The 17,801-nt window shown below is 42.9% G+C and overlaps 1 protein-coding gene across 6 annotated transcripts in view; it reads left to right on the forward strand.

Moving 5' to 3' along the window:
* Positions 1 to 17,801, forward strand: part of LPP (LIM domain containing preferred translocation partner in lipoma) — a 330,413-nt gene that overhangs the window by 296,135 nt on the left and 16,477 nt on the right. For all 6 annotated transcript variants that reach the window (XM_064666206.1, XM_064666205.1, XM_064666203.1 and 3 more), the window contains 2 exons: positions 14,171 to 14,349; positions 17,386 to 17,506. In XM_064666206.1, the coding sequence (XP_064522276.1) occupies positions 14,171 to 14,349; positions 17,386 to 17,506 (300 nt within the window). The remainder of the gene's footprint in view (positions 1 to 14,170; positions 14,350 to 17,385; positions 17,507 to 17,801) is intronic.

Raw genomic sequence — 17,801 nt, forward strand, 5'->3', positions numbered from 1 at the left:
TCCCAAGTGGATCGGCTTCCAGGGATTCTGTACAGAAACAATGCTGTGATAGCACCAAGGACCTCATAAACTGTAGATTTGGGGTAGAAGGAATGGTACCTTGTTTTGTTTTTATTTTGTCACATTCCCAAAAGAGAGCAGAGAGCCCAGGCATGGTGGGAAGTTGGGAAGCACACACATAGTGTGCTGACAAGATCCTTCTGTCCCATACATGGCACTAGCTAACACATTCCTCCTGTTAGACCACTGCCATGGCAAGTCCAGATGTCAGTAACTCCAGCTGATACCAATGAAGAATAATGATTTATGGCCACTGGAGATTTGTCTGCCTTTGTTCAGGAAGCACAAGAAAAGCACTTAGAGGTTGTGCTTGGGGTGGTCAGCTATCTAGGTCAGAAGAGGTAAAAGCTGCTGTTTTCAAAAATTGGCCTTCTTTCCAGCCATCTTGTGGTTTGTCTTCTCTGTGAGGGACTATGGGCTGCTTTGTTTATTCTGGGATGCTGAACATACCCCAACTCAAGCTGCAGGAATGGAGCATCTTTAAGAAAAGGTGGTTTGAATTAACCACCCTAAAATATAGAACACCCTATCCCTGAGGACACTTTGCAGTGTGTGACTGTGAGTGTTTGGTAGTTAAAAGGAGGGTTGTACCCATAGTGAATTAATTCACACATCAAGCCCTGAAAAGATCAGCTGTACACCCAGCTGTAGTCCCAGGAATGCCAGGCAAACAGTGGAGTTTAAAGTGCATGGAAGATGGAGAAATAAATGGGAAAGACAGGTCTTTGGTATCCAGGCAGTATTTTCTCACCAGCAGACCTCAAAGTGTTTTCCAAAGCCTGGTAAGAACAAGGATATGTGGGGTCAGATGAACCCTGGAGTGAGTGCCTCGTTTTCAGTCACACATTCCACATCTTGGCTCAAGTATTTTTGCGTTGGGCTTCTTTCAGAAAAGTGCAGAAAGACCCTGGAGCCACAAATACTGTGTAAAACATGCAGGATAATTAGCAACCTCCTGGAAACATGTGCAATTTTAATAAAACTTTAACTCCAGTTCTTTCCCACAGGTGGAGTCCAGCAATACTGTAGGCAGTATGTACAATTAAGCTATTTTTATGCCTCTTCATCTAAAAATGTGAGTGTTAAAACATATGTAGGTAAAGCAAATGAAAGCTTAAACTTGCCTGCATGCCATGCTCATTTGAACTCGCTGCATTAGCCTGGATTGCTGCTGAGCAGTGTATGCTCCAGCAAAGGTTTTGCAAAGGGAAATGTTTTCACCTACAAACCTGGCTTCTTAAAAAGCCCTATGACTTTGCAGCTCCAGAAGATATTGACTTCCCTGCCAACCACGAAGGGGAATAAATGACTCTGGGAGGGCTCAAGTAATTATACAAAGTGCCTGGATCAACTTTTCCATGGGGATCCTGTAGCTACTGGTCTGATGGCTTAATAATGTGCTTCTGAAATGGCTGCTTTCCACTGCTGCTTCTCTCTTGGGCCAGATTTCCAGCAAGACTCCTTAGCTGCCCTTGCAGAACTGGCAGGACTCATGCTACATGTGAAGGAGCCAACATTAATTTTTCCGTAGGAAAACTTGCAGGTAGGGCAGAGCTGGGCTATGCTGCCCTAGCAGCAAACTTTGAAAAAGAGGATGACTCAGTAAGCCCTAGATCACTTCCTTGTTCTCCACCCTTCCCTGCCACTCCCTGTCCCTCTGTCCTTCTCCCTCATCTCTTTGGAAGCTGGTGTGGGAGTGTGTGCAGGGAGGGGCTACTTTGCACAGCAGAGTAGTACAGTGCCAGCAACAAAATGTGTTCCTTTCATTAGGAGGCCACCAGCACTCGTCCATATTGCCTGCATTAGCTGGATCACTCAGGTTCAAGAGCCAATACTAGGTTGTCTTGTCCCTTTTCACCTGGGTCTGGTCCATAGTTAGAGCCTGCTGAAGAATGGCCCTTCCCTCTTTTGTTCCTCATAGGTCCATTAAATTGGAGGCTGTGTATGGAAAGATGTGGGCCTGTACCAGTTTTACTTTGCATGAACTGCTTGGCAAAACATGAGGGTCAGATTACTTTGGGTGTTCAGATGTTTTTGCTGGGGAGATGGCAAAAATTTCTGGTCCTCAGAAAGGAAAGTTGGAAGTAACTTGTATTAGGATGGAAATGAGCAATTCAGCAGTTATGCTGGGAAACAACCATTGGTGCAGGTGATCTCAGACCTTTTAAAATACTGTGAGAAGCACTGGAGCATGGTCTTTTCCACTGTTATGGAAAGAAAATCCCCATAACAGAATGGAACAGTTACAGAACAGAATGATCCTGGAATAATGTTGGGTTTTCCTCTATATTCCATAACCACTGTGATTTCAGCCTGGGAGTCCATACACTGAGAGGATGCTATTGACTGGAGAATGGACATGTTATATAATATCTATTATACATTCAGTGTGTTTATATAAATCCACATTTCTTATGTAACTGTGTCACTAGGAAAACAGTGAGGTTGGACAAGTTGGCTTTCCTGCTGTTGCTGTTCTGCTTTGCTTGTTGATTCTTAAGCACTGTCACAAGACACTGGAGTCTGTGCTACTGCTGTGTGTGCCCAAGTGAATCTCTTTTCAAAAGCTCCATTCACGTTGGGTTTTGCTGTTTTTGTCGACTGCTGTTTCTTTTTTTAAACATAATATTTGGCTGAAAGCCTTCGGTGTTGTTTTCACAAACTCGGGAGTAATCTGGTTAGTGTATACTAGGGACTGACAGTTAGTTGACTAGCACAGTGTTCAGTTACTGTGCTTTTCAACTTGAAATAACATCCAGGGCAGTCTCCTCAAGTGATGTAAAAGACCTGGTAAAGAAATGCCAACTGTCATCTTGATTTTTGGTCTGCTCTGCTCTGACATAAACCTTTCTGACAGCTCAAACCAGTGTCCTTCATATTCCAAATTAATCCAAAATTTCTCATGGTGATGAAAGGGAAAGAAATTACTTGAGTGCAGGTTTCCTTCTCTGAACATCCTTGACTAACCCTGCTGACACCAGAGAATTACCACCTACTTAGACGTACCCGTCTGCTCTTGATGCAGCTTTGAGCCTAAGACATTTTTATTTGCTTTCCAACAGTTTTGCCATCCAAGATCTCAGTATCCAAGTCTCCATGTTGTCTGTCCAAAATAAGAAAACTGGTTTTGGGGGTTTTTACAGAGAGTCTTAATTTTTCTAGCTTGAGAGCAAAGGAGCAGTGTTAAGAAGTTAGATCAACTAGGTAGACAATTATGTTGCAAGGAATCTTCTGTCCAACAGTCTCACAACAGTATCTTGAACAGTAGAGTAGCCCAAAGCTTTTGGTTTACTTTTCACGTGTTGTTCCAGGAGGGATCTGGTCTATGGTGTAGATATCTGTTTGTAAGGTTAGAAGGAATACTGTGCCATCTTTTCTCTCCCAGCTGTACAGCAAGCTGAGTTCTAGCAGAAGCACCCTCGAGATGGGCTAGAGGTGCAGAGCAACTGATGTAAATCATCTCTGTCTTTTTGTGGATGAGATCATCTCATATGAAGGAAGGAAGGTGATGGATGGATTCCCAGCATGGAACATCAGTCTCCAGCTTTCACTTTTCTCAAATCTCGCTTGACCTCTTTGGGAAGTTCTCTTATCTGTGCTGTGCCTTGTCTGGATTTTTCTTACATGGCTGTCTCAATTTTCCTTTTTTGTATCCCTTCCTTCTTTGTCACTCTTATCTCAGCAGGTGGCTCATACTTGCTTCTCCAGACCAGGAACTGAAGGAAACATCCAGGTCACCTGAATGAAAAGAATAGGGATGTCAATGCATCTAAAAATAATGCCAGTACCTGCTAGGTGATATACTTGACCCTGGACTTACTCAGCAGCCTGGATTTATTTCCAATTAAAGTCTGACTCTAGATAGAAGAATGGGTGTCACTCCAGGGGATAACTCAGTTCCAGCCTCTGAAGAAATCCTGACCCCCAAAAATATAACATTTCTAGTCTTGGTGTAGAGGGAAAAGAGTACAGAAATACAGTTCTTGCCTTACATTGACTCACTAAATTCTGTTTTCTGTTATTCTTGACAGTGACCTGTGCTGGTTGTCTGTGGGCTGTACCCAGTGTTCTTTCTAAGTCTTTAAAAATACACATTTCATTCAGGAAACTTTCTTCAGGAAATAAGAAGCCCGCTTTCCCCCTCCCTTAGGAAGGACCTCAGAGTACCCACAAAGTTTTTCAGCCCTTGTATTCCAGGCACAGATAAGTCTCCCATTGTCCTAAAGGCTCCAAGATGTTCTCCTCACATCAGGGACATAAATGCATTTGGCAACTCTTTAAGAAACATATCACGGATTTGGAAAAATCATATTCTCACTGTCTCTTTGGGTAGCAGCAGCATCCAAGTGTTGTGAGAGTTTTGGTGGGGTTTTTTCCAAGCTTTATACTGGATTACGTTATCTATTAAATGCAGCTATTTTTATGCTGAACCGTTGCCATGACCTGTATTTCACAACTTGCACGTATACACTGAAAAAAATATTACCTTGCATTCAAAAGGTGTTTCAGTGAAAGCTCCATGAAATTCTGTGCAAAATCTCATTACCTTCTTGCTTGGGTTTTCAGTTTGTTTCATTTTGGGGATGTGTTTATTTCTCAGTAGTTCCAGGTGCCAACTTTGGTGCTCATAATGGAGATCTGACTTCTGTCAGAGCACCACTGGCCTCCTAATAGTTTACTAAACCCACTCCATAGATAGTGTGAAGGACAGAGGTAGAAAATAATTAAATATTGAAATTATTCCCTGAGTCACTGGGGAACCCAAGGACAGAAGCCAAGCACCCTTAGTTTCCAGTGCTCTGTCCCTGACACCAGAAAACATGACTTTCTCTTGTAACGTATATGAGATGTTCAGGAGAAGTTTTGCACTGTTTGAGCAATTAGGGTGGTAAGGGTAGCTGTTAAACTGATATCTAGCTGAAATATTTAATTTATTTAGTAGCTATTAGAAGCAAATTAGAGATTCCCTTATCTGTGACTTGAAATAAGCAGATGAAAATAGGTTGTCTCCTTTCCTTGTGGCTTAGAGAGATGAGGTATTTTTATTCTCAAGGAGTGAAGGGGAAGGATTCTGCCATTTTTTTTTTCCTTACAAACTTCAGAAGAACTTGGACTCTTGAGTAGTAGCCCTGTCTTTTCCCTTGGTTTCTCCAGGAAATCTCTTGGAGAGCACAGGAAGCAGAAAATGCCTACTTTTAAACAGGTTGTAGTTAAAAGAATAATAGTGTTCAATCAGTAACCAAAGCAAGCTCAGCTTTGCTGGATGCTATTTTACTGACAGAGTTTCCAATTAAAATTTGTTTTCCATGTTGATCAACAAGGTTCCACTTTCATGATGGTTTTTATGTCACAAATTCTTGCATTGCTCGGAGAATCCTTGAGGAAACGCATGGCAGGCAAGAATTCATTTCTAATGTAAAAATACCAAGAAAGAGAAGGGTGAGGGGAACTATAAATAACCACCAAGATGTCACAGAGTCAGTCATTTTTTCCTCTGCAAGTCAGCTTTAGCAGTTAAGGTCAAGATAACATTTCCATGTCAATGGTCAGTTACATCAAAATTCTAAAACAGGAATATTGAATGGAATTTTGGATTTTTTTTCTTGCATTGTGCCCGGATTTGACCAATTTATAGTCTCTTTGGTCTGCCAGCTCAGAGTTCCAGTGTTATTTTGGTTAAGCTCTTTGCCAGAGTGGCAAGCTTGGATTGGAACATTGGGTTTATTAAAGGCTATGAAATTAAATTCACCACCAAAAGAAAAGAAAAAGAGCCCACTTCTTGCCAATAGTCACTTCTTTATTTCCTTTGATGCGGCTCAGTTTGACTTGAATTTTAGCCAAACAATTTCTATACAATTTTGTTTTGTTTTTGCAAAGTTCTAATCAGCTTAAACTGCAAACAGTTGGAAATGCCTCTCTAACAGCTTCCTTGGTGTTGCTAATTAGGCTTGAAATCTCTTGTGTTGTCCACAATTGTGTCTAAACAAGGAGCAGAGTGTATGTGCTCGCTGTATGCCACATCTCCCAGCTGCATGTTATTCTGCTGCCTGCGCAGAAAGTAATCGCAAGGGGACAGAACCTATAGTCTTTATTTAGGCAGAACTCCCAGGGTGACGTGCAAGGTCAGGCACATCGTGTTTTGAGGGAAGAGATGGATTTGATGGTGAGAATGTGTACAGCAAGCAGCGGTACATCTGTAGCACAAAGACTGGAAGTGCTTGGCCATAAAGAACAGCTTTGCTTTATCCCCCAGAGCACTTTGTACTGCAGAGCCCTGAGTTATGATCTGTAGGTGCTCTTACCTGACGTGTGTTAATAATAGATAAAAACACAGGGCTATCAAAACCTCCCACGTACTCTCCCTGTCCCTCAGGAGCAAAGCTAATAGAATATCATAGTTTTTAAAGCTACCAAGGTTCACTTCAATGGGAAAAGAGCCCTAACAAATCCTCGAACACATCTGTCTGCGCTCGGCAAAGCCATGGGATGATTTATCTCTAGGTAGTGACCGCAGTGGTGTGAAGCAACACTAATCTGCTGAGGCATGGCTGCCTTGTGCGACGCGGGCCAGGGATTTCCGCGGTAGCTCTGTGCCAGTTCGCCTGAGCTGCAGAAGCCTTGAACAAACTGTTTACCTCTGACATTCTGGAAGGGATTTTGAGGGATTTCCTTCAAATTAGAAATCTTTGAAAATCAGCATCCTGCGCCAGGCGTTGTATTATGCAACGGCTTGGAATGAAGGTCTGGTCGTGCACTTTGGATCTTCTTGGATTGAAGAAATCAGAGATGGAAACTGTCTTATCAGATCATCCCTCCCTGCCAAGGCAGGCTTGTCTCCTGTGCTCTGCTGGTGCTGCTGTGCTTTATGAATGCTCCTTTCCCCAGCACTCTAAAAGCCTGCCCCAGCTTACTGGTTGGATGTTTTCCGGACCACGTGCATTCCTGGTGTAGTGTGACTGACTTCACGTGGTTATGCTGAGGTTCATACCTGCTGTTTGGTGTGCTTGGCAGTGCTAACACCAAGTGTGAGCTGTGCTCACCAACATGCACAATGAACTGCTTCAATTCTGTGGGGAGTGTGCAGATCCCCCCTTCTGGTGGCAGTCGACAAGATGTGAGAAGGTTTGGAAATGCAGCTTCACAAGAAAATTACTGAAGAAACTGGGGCTCATTGCAAAGAGGTTTAATAATGTCCTTTTACATAGCAATTGCTAAGGATGCTTTCAGTTGTTCAGCTTACTGTAGTATTCAGTGCAATTGTAATTATTGTTGTTGAAAAAATTTCATATGCATTGACTTTTTATTCTCCATGCTTTTTTAAAGTCAACTCTAAATTAGAAGCATTTCCCCAGTATTAAATACTTTAATCTTGCAAATGGCTATAGCCATCTTGGAATACTCTGAATAATAGCTCAAATGCTGTTCCCCAGTACTGCACCTCCCAAAGTCACACCTGGTTGACTTTTGAGATGTGTTTCAATCATTACAGATTAAAAAAATTAATTTTTGCTGCTAAAAATACATTGTTTCCATTAAGTAACAATTTAGGCACACAGACTACTTCACAAGTATTTATCAAACCTAACAGCATCCAGTTTCTCACTGGAATATGTAACTTCTGCAGCCATTTGATTTACAGGCCAACTGAGGCGCAGAGCATGGGAGTGCTTTGCCTATAGCAGTTACTTGGTTTAAAAGCCAGAAGTAAAATCCAGGCTTTTTATCTTCCAGCCTACCAGTTTGGAGGACAGTTCATGCATTTCTTACATTCATAGGCACAGCTGTTTTAAAGGGACAAAGATCTCTGTGTTGTCAGAGCAAGGAATTTACAAAAGATGAGTAGCTTTGAGTGCCAGAAAGTAGTTAAGTAATTTCCAACGTGAGGCTTCTTGTGGATTTTTAGCTGGAAGGAGTCAATGTGATTGTGGTTGGACACAGCTTAATGCAGAGCAGATCATTTAACCCTGATGTTCCTTCCTCACTCTCAGCTTGGTAGTACTAGAAACAGACATGAGACTTATCCAAACTAGCACTGAGCATCAGAGAAGTCACGTAGTCCCTGCCTGTGCTATTCCAAACATTAATTAGATTCACCATTAAAAATATATACCATTCTGCTGGTGGTATGGCCAGCCTGTGTGCCTTCCACATCCAGCAGCCTTCTGTAAGTTTCCTCTCCAGCCTTTGGTATGCTCAGACAACGGCAAAGCCATCCCTCAGCCTTCACTTGATAAGACAGCTATCTTAGCAAGTGAAGCTCCTTCCTCCTCTCACTGTAGAGCATATTTTGACATCTACATATCATTTAAGAAGCATTTCTCAAGTGCTGTTCCATTTTCATTGTGGCCTTTCTGTTATTGCACATTTGTGGATTCAACTGTCTGTCATTGTCATCTTTGCTACTAACATAAGCCATAAAACATATCTCATCTTTAATAGTTACAGGGCAAGGGGAAGGGACTCCTTTATCCTGTGTACTTAAGAGGACTTTCTGCCAGATTCTCCTCCAGCTGCTCCAAGTCCAAAACTACAAAGCTGAATTCAGTTTTCCTGAAGAAAAGCAAATTCCAGCAGAGGAAAAGCATGCCAGCCATGGTATTGCTACTGTGCTGGGAAAGCCACTAAAAACTGAGCCAAATGGAAGAACGATTTGAAAGCCACTGAATACAGTAACCTCTGGGGCCAGAGTCTGCACTGTGCAAGTGGTAGCTTCATGCACAGCTCAGACCAGTTACCAGCAAGGGTTGCCAATGTCATTTATTCCAGTATCTTCCTTTGCATCTCCCAGCTAAACAAGCTATACCATATAAAGAACAGCCTCACTGCTTACCATTGTGTGTGAATTAGGGGGTTTTTCCAGGGTATTTTGGATTGTCAGGGGTCACATCTCTTGCCCCAACACACTGATACAGCTATGGCAACATGGTCTGAAGGTCAGAGCATCGGCTAAGGTGCTTCTGCAGCACTTTCCGTTGCTGAAACTATCCCTCAGAGAGCAGCAGGAAGGGAAGGAGCATGTCACCCACTGCTAATAATGTGTTCAGCTGATCAGTCTAGGTGAGAAGGATTAACTCATGCCCAAACTGTCTCCTCAAATATGCAGGAAGGAATTTTGTGATGGCTTTTAGTGACTTAAATGTTAGTTTGCCAAGATTTACCCATCTGTGGAGGTAGCAGTTGGGGAGCCTGAGGTGGAAATCGGGTCTTGGATTTTCCTTTTCTAGAAATAATGCCAAAAAAGTGTTTGAAACTGTTGAAATTACATCTTGACACTTAACCCCTCCACCAATGTCTGCTTTATATATAATTTGTAACCCAACTATATATTTTCAGACCCAAAACCTAAATGAAACCATTTGAAATTATTTGAAGTGCACTGTTTCAATTGACCTGATCTAATTTGGGGTTTATAAATTCACCAGACTTCTTGAGATTAAAGTGTTCTGTCTTCACTTAAGTATGGAAACATTTTCAAGCCTCAGAAATTATCCCACAAAGGGGAAAATATCTGCTGCTCTGCTCTCCTTGCCGTCTGAGGAAATGAAGGACGGAGTCACAAGATTTAAAGCAAGTCACTTACCACACTTTCCTAAGTTACAGTTCAACTATAGTATTTGACCATGTGCCTGTTTTTAGCAAAACAGTCACTTTTGATTCATGCAGCTTAATACCATCTCCTCTGCTCAGTCACTTCGAAAAATGTGTTTCTCCTGCAGTGCTCATAGAAAGTGAGTTTGCGTCCCTGTGTGTTGAGTTGCCAATGTAATTTATTCCAGCAACTTCCCTCCCCTCTCTGAGGAAAATAAGCAGTATCATGCTCATGTCCCTGTGCATGAGCTCTCCTCTGTCTGCTGTTCAGAGTGCAGGAGAGATTATTTATGTTCATTAGAGTTTGGGATGCATTGCCAATACAGAAGAAGCAATGGCTAAGCGTCTGTGTGGCTTTTCTTGTGCACTTATTGCTAGGTCATTGTGGGAGTGTCCTTGTGTTGCACGACCTTGTGAGTTACTGCTGTCACTCAGAATTTGGTTATGATGGGTTATAATCTGCAGCATTAAGGAAGCAGGATGAGCTGCAGCCCATAGGCTGTCACTGCACCTCTGCTCCCCAAAGCTGTTTGTCACCTTGCCATCTGGGATGTGAAATTTTCAGGAGGGGATTCAGACACTTCCCAACTTCAGTCTTCAATGGCTCTTGCAACCCAGAAGTCTTTCCCAGCAGTCTGGGTTTTCACTTCATGTCCTATGTTTAAATCTAACATCTGCAGAGTGATTCCCTTTGGCTTTCTGTGGTTTCTGAAGGAACAAGTATTGTTATAGGGAGATCAAACAACTCCCACCACCACTTGCTTCTAGATGCTTGGTCCCAAGCAGCTTGTTCCCACTTTGCCACTGATTGTGTTGTACATGTTTAAGTCTCTGAGTTTTTACTTGCAAGCTGATGCTTGATACCCTGGTCATTTCAGTTCTTTCTTTGTGTTTTACTGTACCTTTGCTTGGTATTATTTTTCTGGCTGCTGTTTTAGGGTGCATTATTCTCTCCATGTGCAATTCTTTTTCTTTGCCGTGGGTAAGCAGTTCTGCCTTCAAAAAACATGGACCCAGATTCAGCTTTTAACATTGTGCCAACCTTCCATTTAGAAATGGATGGTTCCTTCCCTGTGCTTTTCAAGTCTAGATTGGATTTGGAGACACGAGTCTCTCTAAAAAAGAAGGGCACTCCCTGCTTCTTAGACAAAATATGGGAAAGGGATAATAAATCTACCCCTCGGCTCACACTGGATTTGTGGTCCATATTCTTATGAATTTGACTACAGCCCCTAGGCCTGATTTTTCCTAACTGTTTCTCATCTTTCTTCTCTGCGCCTTGCTTTAGCCCTTGGTGTAGCTGATCAGAAGCACTCAGCTCTACCTGTTGATTACAGAGAGGGCTTGTAACAACAGCTTGGGAGAGAAGAAGAAAAATAGGGCTGCTAGGCATTTTTCTTCATCTTGTTTGGCTTTTTGTAGATTTGTAAGCTCCAGGAGGTGTTAGGAGAGTTAGCTAAACTGTGAAAGAGAGCAAAATCAAGAAGCCAAATTTATAATCCAACAGGGATGCTGTTCTCATAATGTGCAGAAATACCTTTGTGCAGGTTGTTAGCTGCTGGGGCAGCACTTTGGCATGTGGGATAACCTGATTAGAGAGTCAAAGAAAACTCTGTTAGCTCCACAGGCCAAATCCTGCCTTACAGCAAGCTGATGTCAAATGGGTGTGAATCAAGGAAGCTTTCCCATTGGCATCATCTGGTAACACCTTGAAGAGAAGGGTCTGAGCCAGGGTTCTAGCAAGGAGAGTGACTTAAGCAAATACACTCCCAGACAGGGAGTGAGCTGGAGTCTGAGACTAATGACTTTGTTTTTCCTCACTGGTACAGACTTTGAAGGATGAAAAGAATAAATTTCTCAGGTCTAATTTTCAGGTTGTATAGAAGGTTTAATTGGGAGTTGGTTAATTTAAAATACTTGTCTTACTTAGCTGCGAGAATGTCAAACAGTGTGACTGAGCTGAGATTTGGGAGCAGAAGATGTGTGTTTTCAGAAGGCATAACCCATAAGGGTGATTGCCTGCTGTCCTGGTCACTGGGAAACTCCCACCAAAGTCAATGTTAACATGAAAATTCAGAGAAGATGGTTCTAATGATCCCTTGCAGTCTTAAACTCAGTGTATCTGAAATGTGTGAGCAGGAGTTAGATCTGTAGTGAGAGAAGTTCCAGGCCATGGTGTTTGGTGCTAAATCCCTTTGCAGGGTGGATTGGTGCTGCAGGGTTCTGCTCTGTTCACAGTCCTGCACGGGCTGTGCTCAGTGCTGCTGTCTGGAGGGCCCGTCCCTAGGCGGTGGTAGCAGACCAGGGGAACTGCTGGGCTGATCAGCCCCCAATGTGGTTGTATGCCAGGGAACTCCTGGTCATGCTGTGGGTGCTCAATGTTTATCAGAATTCAAAAATTGTCAAGAAAGTTCGTGGGAGAAACATGCCACTTGAGGCAAAATATGGAAAGCCAAGCTCTGTCTCAGGAAGTCCCTAAACCAGAAATCAGTGGAGGCTGGAAGCACATCCTAAGGAATTGCTGTGTTTTGCTAGCCCTGTTCTCATACTTTGGCCTCTGTTGCTGGCAACTGTTGGAAAAGAAGCAAGCAGTGACTTGGTGAGGCAAACCAAGTACTTGTGTGTATTCAGAAGGTGTCATAGCAAACACCTTATGAATGGCACAATCTTCCATCAATATCCGCAGGTATGCTGCATTCCTTCCTTGGCAAAAAAATACAGAGAACAGCATGGATGTGGACTAAGATGATGTGATCTGCTTATGCAAAGCAAAATGGCAAATTTGCCAGGTTATTTCTCCAAGGAGAAAATTATTGACCTTGCTTTTTCTGGCATACCAGCTACTGTTATAATGATGATGATGGTGACAGCAACCCAACAGAAGGGCCAGCAGTCATTCTTTCCTGCCCATTATTACAAGGTATAAAGCAAAATCCAGTCTGAATTCAATGCTAGTCTGGCTCTACTCTCTTTACAAATCTGTGAGGCAGTACTCATATGGTTTGAAATTCAGGACTTTTCGTATAGACCTTTCCAAAAACAATCCTTTTGATCTTCTGATATGAACTTGTGTATTTGTATGTTTGTACATTACCAGTCACGTGCAGCCCAGAGATATGTATGATAGGAAATGTATGAATGTAGAAGTAACCTTTCTGAGCTCCTGGGTGATTCATCTGACAATACATTTTGGCTGCACATGTAAGGACTGGATCTTGCCTCTGAGAATATTGGCTCAAAGAAACAATAACAATGCGGTCAGTCAAAGCACTACTTTCCCTGGGAATTTTTGTTGCATGAGGAAGCAGAAGAACTTAAGCCCTCCTGTGTTTGTCAACATGATCTGCCTTTCAGCAGCTTTTTATGCTTCTATCCTGTTAGATTTTTTCCTTTCTCACCCTCCTTATTTCTATCTATCTAAATGATAATCAGTAGTGTACTTATAGATTTTTCTCCCTCACCCAAGATGCAAATGCAGATTGATGACATTATTTGATAACTTCAGGTGCATGAAGCAAGATAAAGTTTGCTTTTCTAAAGTCCAGTGAAATGATCCAAATCATATTGTTTGCATCTATGTGGTTTGCACTCTCCATTTATGGTATGTGTCTTTAAGTGCTTGGTTTGAAAGGGTAAGTTACCCAGCTGGTGTCAGAAGGGCTGGTGTGGCTCACACACAACCATCTGAAACAAAATGATCTTGGTGTTTCTATAATTAACTGCAGGGGTGAGTGAGGGTTGAAATGAGTTGAATCATTCAACGGACCCCACTTGAAAGGTGGGAATTTTTTTGGCTCCAACACTTCAGGAGCAGGCCAATATGTAAAACCTGTGCAGCAAGGATCATGGCCTTAGAGCTGGCATTTCACAGTCATTATCTCAAACACTGTGAGCCAGAGATAAATGAACCATTTAAGTCATCCTGAACTCCTGTCCTTGCGATGTTTTCATTGCAGCCTCTGCTTTGCGCTCTCCCCAAACTCAACAGTATTCTCTGTGGTGAGAGAGAAGATCAAGATTTTCATACAAGGCAGATAAAGATATTTTTATGGGATCTGTATTGGCAGAGCAGTTAGGGGGTCTCTGTGTGGCCCCAGGAAATTGCACTTCAGCTTTGCACTGACCGCTGTTGGAGCTTGTCTCTAATCATCTCCGCTGCAAAAGGTCACTCAGACTGGGCAGTCCACAGGCAAAAGCCCAGGAGTGCAGGCTGCAAGACTCCTTCACGAGCTCCTGGCTACAGAAGCTGCAGTGTCTGACACACCCACCTGATGGGCCATCTCTGATCGTTTATCAGAGCTGCTGAGAGAAGGCTCTGGTTTGTGTTGTCACACTATATAAAGGCTTGACCCAGGCCCTGTGCTGTTACCATACTCTTTGATAACTGTTGACTGTACTGCACTTATCTAGAAGAAATGGCTAAAGCTTCCAAGTAGACCAGCAGCAGCCTTCAACCCAGCTGACCTTTGTAGATGTCCCACTGAGATGGTGCTCACATCTGTTGTGTATGTTTTCTTTGCAGAATACTTTGGAGCAATGCAGTGTCTGCGCAAAGCCCATCATGGAAAGGATCCTCCGAGCCACTGGGAAGGCCTATCATCCCCACTGTTTCACCTGTGTGATGTGCCATCGCAGCCTGGATGGGATCCCCTTCACTGTGGATGCTGGCGGGAACATCCATTGCATCGAGGATTTCCATAAGTATGGCCTAAGCTGCTGTCAGTGCTTTGCTTATTGTCTTTTTTCATTTGTCCCTAAAAGTCCTCCTTGTTCAGCCTGAGTATTCAAGAAGATCTGAACCCTCTGCCATTTCCTCCCAAGGCTCTTAAATACTAGGCAGAGCTTTGCTCTAAGCAGGCACACCTTAGCATACAAGATTAATTGGTTAGGGACTGATGCTGCTTGATCCCTGTTTCACTTAGAGCTGAATTCAGGGATAACCTCTGTGTTCCCTCTGTTTTAAGTGCTCTGCCTTCCCCTGCACTCAGTATGTGCATATTTCTCCTCGCTGCCTGTACCTGCACTTTCACATCAGCATCTCCCTGCTTTTTCCACTGAGCAATTAAGAGAGGTCTTGTCCTGCTGCACTCTGCAGGTGTTTGCTTACCAGCTAGAGGGATCTCTGTGGCCACAGGCTGCTCAGAGCTCCTTTTGTTTCTAGTTGCTAATTAGCTTTTTAAAGCTGCTGAAAATACAGCCCTGGTAATAATTTATACTGAAACTGCTATTTAAAGTAAGTTGAAAGGTAGAGTTGCAAGTAATTTCTGTCACTGCCATGCTACCACCCCCATCATCACAACTAATCTAGGGAAGACAGGTAGATATAATCAGAGCACAAATGTTTGCCCTGTATGGAAAAGACAGATACACTACACCCCTCAATTAAAAGATGAAATCAATACTGACAAATGTGAGTTTACATCTCAACCATTTATCTCTTAATTTCTAAGGGGGTAGACTTAATTAGAGCCTCGTGACATTAGTGTGTGGGTCTGAAAGCTCAAAGAAGTAGGCTGACTTGACAGAAAGGGAAGCAGCCACAATCAACTGGCATGTTAGAATCCAACACAAGGATATTCCCTGTAGCTCAGCTAGGCTGGGTTAATTGGCAGCTGCTGTATTGCCTTGCCTTTCTGTGCCACCAGCTGTGTGTTAAGGTAAAATGTGGTCCTGAGCAGAGGTCCAACAGGAGGTTTATGCACCACTTGGGCACCTGAAGGGTGCAATTTGGAGGCTGCTCCTTCCACAAGCCCCACAGGCCAAGGGCTCAGATGCTTTCAGGAGAAAGGCTTGATGTCCCACTCTGAAGTCTTTTGGCAGTGACTGCATATAGACCTTGGGGCTCTGAGAGTGGGAAGTGGGAGGCTGTCAATCCAAGGAAAGGACATAAAAATCACTGAGTGAAAGACTGAAGGGAAGATGATGGGAATAGCATGAGATCCAGTGTGACACTCAGGATGTTTTTGGCCAGCCACACATTTTGCAGCACTTTGCCCAGCCCAGTTTTAATTGATTAGGGCTCCTTATCTGGAGGTTGAGTGTTCTACATCTACATCCTCTTGATAACAAAACTGTAGCTGATGCTCACACTGTCACTCAGCTTCTCCCTGAGCTCAGGCCCTGAGTAGCACATCCACAACCCCCAAAATCTGCAGGAGTTATCTCAGGGTACTGGAAGATAATATTTGGCTCATATTGAGTTATTGACTGTAGCTTGGACAAAGAAATGTTGAAGTATTTTTAAATACCACATTTGAGCTAAATGGCACAAGGAAGTGCCTACATGAAGCAGCATATAATTAATTGCGATTACAGCTCTGGTCATATCATGATCCATTTAAGTTATTTTTCAGAGCGCTCGCTATAGCCACTGTTTAATTCATTTTTTCGTTAGATCGCAGCTACACAGAGATCTTTCATCTGCTGCCAGTGAAATTAATATTTTTCTTTATTCCTAGTACAGATAGATTTCTTTTTTTTTCTTTTCTAAGCTAGTTAATTCTGAGATGGTTCATGTGACAGGCTGGGTGGCAGAGTCAATCTTTAGCAGGCATTTCAGAAGAGAAGGGCCTTTGATCTCCTCGTGTTCTGATGTTCGCCATAAGCTTTGCCCTCTGTCCCCCATAGCCCCTGACCCCGGCTCTCATTATACGGCAGCAGATTCTGTAGGTGTAAGTTTCCTTTTGTGTAACCAGAATTTGCAGCCAGGGAATTGGTACCAATAGGTTTTGAACCAAAACAGCACATAATGTTTCACCACAGGCTAAATGTTCCCAAGCATCCCCACCTGCCTAGGAGCAGACATGGCCACTTCTCATGGGAACTCGGGGGAGCAAAGCCAGAGTTAATATAGAACGCAGGTGAATTAGCCAGAAGGGCATATGGTGAGCAGTATAAGGGGAAAAATAAAGGCCTCTGCTTCTCTTGATCCCTGAGTTGACCCTGATTCAAGTGAGTCCCTTCACACAGTGAGTTATTATCCCTATACAATTCTAAGGCTGACTGGAAGAGAGAGCATTGGTGTCTCTGCAACCAGACCTGTTCCCTTTTAGGCCTGGGCAATCCGCTATTGGATAACTGAGAGTTGGTTTTAGCTAGAAAATGCAGCAAGTCAGAATTGCCCTGATCTTCTTATTTGAGAGTGAGCCAGGAATGTGCTCCTGTGTGCATAAGTGGGTAAGATGGCTCCGAATTTTAAAGTGGATGGGATAAACCTCAACAAATGAGTGTGGTGCATTCTTTTTACCATCTGTATCAAGACTTTTAACCTATTTGTTCCAATCTCCAAATTTTAATATTTTGGGTTTTGTTTTCAAGAGATCCTCCTGAAGCAAATTGTGATCATCTTTCTAACCTTGGGATTTGCATGGGCTTTCTTAGAGAGATAGTTAAGGGTTATGGCAGTGCACAGATGCCACAATTATGGGACATTCACCTTAGTTGTTAGTTAGGACAGGCACAATATGCTTTGCTGCCTGTCAGATGTTCTTTGTCCTCTCCTAAAAGTCTGCAAAATGTTCTTTAATATCCTACAAGCCCGAAAATACATTTTAAGACTAAAGTACTCCTTCCTGTCTTCTTTCCAAAAAGGCAGCTGTGCAAAGCTCCAGCTGTGACATATGTGCACATACATAAGTGTGTTTGTACAAATGCACATGTTTCTGGCTTGATGGTCCAGTTAACAAAAACTTTCACTCCAAGTTTGAGGATGACTGCGACTGTCTCTTCCTTCTTCAGGAAATTTGCTCCAAGATGTTCTGTGTGCAAGGAGCCCATCATGCCGGCCCCAGGACAAGAGGAGACCGTACGCATTGTTGCCTTGGATCGCGACTTCCATGTCCAGTGCTACCGATGTGAGGTTAGTATTCCAATCACTGTGTGAAGGAAATCTGTGAAGGACAGAAAGTAAAGATTGGCTTAACTTCATCACCACCTCATGGTATGCACACGACAGGTATAACCTATTGTAACACTGGCTGTACAATCAAATTACTTCATTGACTTCAGCATGCAAGGAATTTTTCCTCATATATATCAGCGCAAATGAGAAGAAAATCAGGTTCCTTGTTTATAACAGGTTCATTAGGAGAGCAAGAGAATGTGACTCAGGTAATTAGGGCTTAATATTTGAGAACTTCATAAATTAGAGCTTG

The sequence above is a fragment of the Pseudopipra pipra genome, chromosome 10, assembly GCF_036250125.1.
Source record: "Pseudopipra pipra isolate bDixPip1 chromosome 10, bDixPip1.hap1, whole genome shotgun sequence".
Lineage (NCBI taxonomy): Eukaryota > Metazoa > Chordata > Aves > Passeriformes > Pipridae > Pseudopipra > Pseudopipra pipra.